The 5182-nt window shown below is 41.8% G+C and overlaps 1 protein-coding gene across 3 annotated transcripts in view; it reads right to left on the bottom strand.

The window, feature by feature from the left end:
* Nucleotides 1-5182, bottom strand: part of LOC109959359 (ras-related protein Rap-1A) — a 22494-nt gene that overhangs the window by 5380 nt on the left and 11932 nt on the right. For all 3 annotated transcript variants that reach the window (XM_020598679.1, XM_020598770.1, XM_020598857.1), the window contains exons 5-7: nt 4721-4861; nt 1184-1327; nt 901-1029 (exon numbers count right to left, since the gene is read on the bottom strand). In XM_020598679.1, coding sequence (XP_020454335.1) covers nt 940-1029; nt 1184-1327; nt 4721-4861 — 375 coding nt within the window. In that variant the 3' untranslated portion in view covers nt 901-939. The remainder of the gene's footprint in view (nt 1-900; nt 1030-1183; nt 1328-4720; nt 4862-5182) is intronic.

Genomic DNA, 5182 nt, shown 5'->3' with positions numbered 1-5182 from the left:
AGCAACGAAGATAAAAATAAAATAAAACTAAAAGCGGTTCTGAAAGCTGAATCAGGGGTGGTGACCTGCCCAAGGACATTTACTGGATCTGTAACTCGTCAGCATCAGAGAAATGCTATTCATTATCGCAAGACGACAATGGCTGTCACTTACAAAAAGTAAAGACGTCCCACATATACAAGCTATGAACAAGATGCTTAACTGATTTGTCATCATATAGAATAGCTCCAATTCAGACTGTAACTACAGAATTACACTGCAGTCAGCTGCACTTGAAAGGACATTACAGCAAAACTTTTTAACATACATATCCAGCTCTGTATTCCCCATTTCCCCAGTTTACAACATGTGTTAAACCCCGATCTGCCTGGAAGTGTGGGTTTTCTCTATGAATTGGAACTCTGATGGTTTCTACAAATTTCTTTTATGTGCTCAGATTCTTCTTAAGGAACTTAAGGGGCAGCAAGACCTCAATAATATTGTTTTACTGAGCTGTACAGTGGGTATCTGTATAATTAGGGATGAAGAACTAACTTTATAATAAAATACTTTACATTAAAATGAGTCTCGGCATTGTCTTAAAATGTAAGATATTCCATAATAAAAATTCTTTAAGACATTTTATGGACTCAAATTTTAAAAAAGAATATTCAAGGCACTTTAGAACTTTCAACAATCCGGTGATGCTCAGTAAACAAATACATTTGACTTAACTTAGCCACAGGCAAATCTGTAATATAAACAACTATGTACCGGTAGATGGCACATAAAAATCAAAGCTATTATGCAGTACTAATTAATCTAACAGCCTGTCTGTGCATCGTCCTCATGAATATGTCAGCCGTATCAATATTAACGACTAATGTAATGTGTTTTGAAATTTCAGTCACACTCACACACCTGGCTCAGAGCTGCTGCAGGGGCTGGGGGTGGGGGTCTTTAAAGCAGGATACAGTTGGATTTCTTTTTCGCCTTCTTCTTTTCCACTGGCGTTTTTCTATTTATTTGTCTGACCAGGTCATAGAAGATCTACAAGACAGTAACAGATAAAAAGAAAACAAAATTAAATGTTGCACCTGTAAACTCATCCACCTCCTTAATACAACCCTAACAATGTATATGGCATCTAAGGAATGGCCGTTTACAGTATGTTCACCAGTGGCCAGTTTCTGTGTGTACTCACATCGAGGACGTTGATCTTTGACTTAGCAGAAGACTCTAAAAAGGCACAGTGGTTCCACTGTCTGGCCAGGTTCTGGCCCTGCTCCTTCCCCACCACACGCTCATCCTCCAAGTCACACTTGTTCCCCACCAGGATCATTGGCACCTATGGACAGACAAAAGCAAGCATGAATCCTTTGGAGGCAAATTTGTGATTCAGTGAAAAACAAACTTAACTTCATACATGTAACTAAAATGGGGGGTTATAACAAAGTAGCATTTGAAAGTGTCACAGAGATAATGAGGAAAATCAATCCATCCCTCTGGGAAGGCAAATAATATTATTTAGGTTACCCAACAGTGAAAAAGATAGTCGGGAATCAATAGGAACGAGGAAAGAAAGCAGTTGCTTTTTGTTGTGTTTCTTTAATACAGAAATCCATTCTAACCAACACTGGCATGAAGTGCAGCTGGTTCTGGAATCTCCCAAAGACCCAGCATTTTTTCTTTTGTGCCCTCACATGTCAGACATTTTAAAGCCAAGGTCCTAAAAACAAAAACCTTCTGCGTAAGAGAATATTCTGGGCAAAGTTTGTAACTCTGACTGTCACAATAGGCAGAGCCGGGGCAGTCAGGGTGTCGGGATGCGTCTCATCCTGCCTGCTGTTTCCTGACCGACTATCTATGGAGCATGTTGGCCCAGAGGAAGTCATGGCAGCCCCGCCCAGCTGGGATAGCATTACTTTCCTTCCGGAATGTTTTTGAACATTTCAGCTGGATTCCCTGCTCTGGCTTCTCCCTGGAATTACATGATTGTTCAGGTCTGTGTGTGTAGGCATACCGGGGGTCATTTCATAGGCAGTGCATTTTCACATTTAAACTTGGCCTAATATAACAACCACTGTGAAAACAAATGATCACAGACACGCTTCAAATTTGAGATCTTCATATTAGTTTTCCAAATGTTAAAATATTTGTATTTCTGATGCAGCTGAGTACATAAATATCAGCTAGTGGAAAACCATGCATGCTGCATAACAGACGGCAATAATATAACAGCTGGGGAAATCTAGTTGTGATCAACCTCCAACAAATAAATTTATGCATGGGAAATCCTGCCTTCACTCCTTTCTTCTGGTCCAGAATCTGTCACCAGACATGTCTCGTGATCTGGCAAAACTAGATTTGTAAGCAATAAGGTAGTACCTGACATATGCTAACTTGCTCATGCTTCAGCCCTTTTGCCACCTACAAATCTACTGTTCAGAGGTCAAATTTACAGTGGTATGATAATGTTCCTCCAGAAAACGTATACTTTTTGAAGGTACGAGATGAGTTTTCCATAGTCCCTTTTTCTTTTCTCTCCCACCCTGTCTGGGCTGTGGGGCAGACGACCGGAAACTGTAATGTTTAGATTAACCCAGAGGAGGTTGCTGCTTGATGTTTGATATCCAAACAAGCCCTTGCAGAGGACTGCTGAACAACATTTCTCCCAGGGGTCCTGGGAGAACCAGTGGTATGCCCTCCGAACACAAACTCTGAGCCAAGCTAGGATGAAAAGGATGGAGAGAGGGCTGGAAGGATGGAGGTATGCAGGGAAGAAAAATGTTCAGGTGTCAGCAGCACACAAGGCAACATTAGGCTACTTGAAGAATCTGCACAGCCCACAGAGAATCTGTTCAGATGCCGTTACCAGGGTACAGACAGGTCCTATCCCGCCCACAATGGCACGCTAGAGATTGGATTTCAGGGAACACAGAACAGGGGAGTTTAGAGTAGCTTAAATGAATGGAGTCAGTCATTTCAAATGCAGCAATGAGTCACAAGCATGGAGGTAGACATTAGTACCATCCTAGTCACATAAGCAAAAACAGACATGGCCTAGAAAAACCATAAGACGTCTCTTGCATAAGATCTGTGGAAGTAAGGGAAGTGGACTTTTAATACACTGGTAACAGTTCGCTTACTTTACTTTTCACTCCCAACAAATTTCTTAAGATGAAATTTGCTCCTACTGTGTTCAGCGTACGGCCATTAAAAGGCTTTTAATGGAGCTTGGTAATATTACTTGTGTCTGTACATTGTGCCAGCTTTTCGGTAAATGGCGCATGGCAGAGCTCAGAATGAGAACAGCTGCAGCAGCAGCAGCAGTCCGTTTTAGCCCTGCAATAGCTTGAAAGCTTTTTCCAACCAAGAAATCTGTCCTCTTGGATGAAAAAAACAAAACATGCTAAGCATTTCCTTTGGTCGTGCATTCTTGCAAGGGGAAATGAAAGATAAACAGATGTCACTGCCACCATAGGTAATGGCTTAAATCACCACTGGACTAATAGCAGATACAGTGGAGGTAATAAGCAAATAGGTTAGGAGAAGAAAAGGGACATCAAGAGTTTTCTTGCATGTTATAGAGCCATTGATTCTGCAATCCTTGTTATCCTGAGGCTAACCTCCGCTCCCTGACCACAGAGGCTCTAATGAAGTACCACAGCCTCACAATCCAGTGTGCTTTTGATGAGCTGAGGTTTTTCATACACATCAGCCCTGACAGCCCAATCACCAGCACAGTGCCAGACCATAATAAGACCACAAGGCAGACCATAAAGACAGGGGTAGGGCTGACCGGCAAAGGGCGCTGAAAAGACCAGTCAAAACAAAAGCAGAAGAGTTTACTGGCCCAGACATAGAAGGGAAACAAGCAGAGGACAAATAGAAAGAGACTAAAAGTGGTGTAAAACCTCTGCAACAGGCTGCAGAGAAGCTTCATTCACTGACACAGAACAGAGACCAAGACAGATGAGGAGAGAGAGAGAGAGAGGGTTGTGGTCATATTCATTCCCTGCAGAGATCACCAAAAAAGGGCATCTTAGATTCTGCCCCATCAGAAAGGGGCTGGAGGGTTTTCTCAGCCCAACAGCCTCGCAATTTACCAAAGATACGAAAAAATGGAAATCTGCTGCTGACAAACAGTAAACCAGGAAAATAATTACACAGCACATCCTCTTTTTATTTTCGCTGAAATAGACCCAAGCTTAGAAGGGGAAAACCACACTGTAGCTACAAAAAAAGCACAACCTAAAGGTTTAACTATCCTTAGCGAGACAGACATTTCCCTGCTTTTTACTGGACTCCAAGCTAAGTGGAGACCAGTGGTTAAACACAGATGAAGTAATCAAACCACAGGGACTCAAGTAACAATAATATTAAGGTAATACTAGGCTGCAAACGGCAGATAAGTTTTACCAAGTGCTTTCTCATTGTTTGCACAAGAAATAACACAGTGACACCATCTACATTATGTGGAGGTAATGCAAATTTATAATTACTGGCATAAGATGCAGTGTTTACAGTACTGAATGGTGTCCATAGCAATATGTGATCAGCTATCTGAGTAATGTAAGTGGCTGAGAACATGAAAGTAGGGTACCAAGATCCACCAGGCTATATCTGCTGTCTGCAACCTATCTTATTCTAGTTAATAAAATGAGAACATTTCTTTGACAAAGGGCAAGAGTTGTTATAAACATGCTTGTAAGATGACGTGTCCATAATGCATACTTACATCCTCTGTGTCCTTTACTCGTAGAATCTGTTCTCTCAGGTCCTGGAGGTCGTTGAAGGTGGACTGTGCTGTGATGGAGTATACCAAGGCAAAGCCTTGGCCGTTCTTCATATACAGGTCCCTCATTGCTGTGAACTGCTCCTACATGACAATAAAAAGTGGAAGGACAGGCCATGAGCACTGTCACATGCCTTATGCCATTTTATATACCGTTAAGGATTTATTGTCAAAGTCCACTACATGTAACAGTAAGTCGCACTGGTGCGATCTATTCTGAGATTAGTCATTTTTCAAATAAAAGTTTGAAACATTTGATAGCTTTAGGTTCCTGCTGCTTTTCTTTGACTTTCATTATAGTAAACCAAGTATCTTTCCCTGGGATCGAGGGCCCTCAAGTGCATCGTGATGTGCATTTCCCCAGCAGGGCCGAAACCTGGGGGGGGATTAAACAAATTATCCTGC

The sequence above is a fragment of the Monopterus albus genome, unplaced genomic scaffold (genome assembly GCF_001952655.1).
Source record: "Monopterus albus unplaced genomic scaffold, M_albus_1.0 scaffold1.1, whole genome shotgun sequence".
Lineage (NCBI taxonomy): Eukaryota > Metazoa > Chordata > Actinopteri > Synbranchiformes > Synbranchidae > Monopterus > Monopterus albus.
The sequence above is the reverse complement of the archived record's forward strand: the minus strand, read 5'-3'. Positions and strand labels throughout refer to the sequence as shown.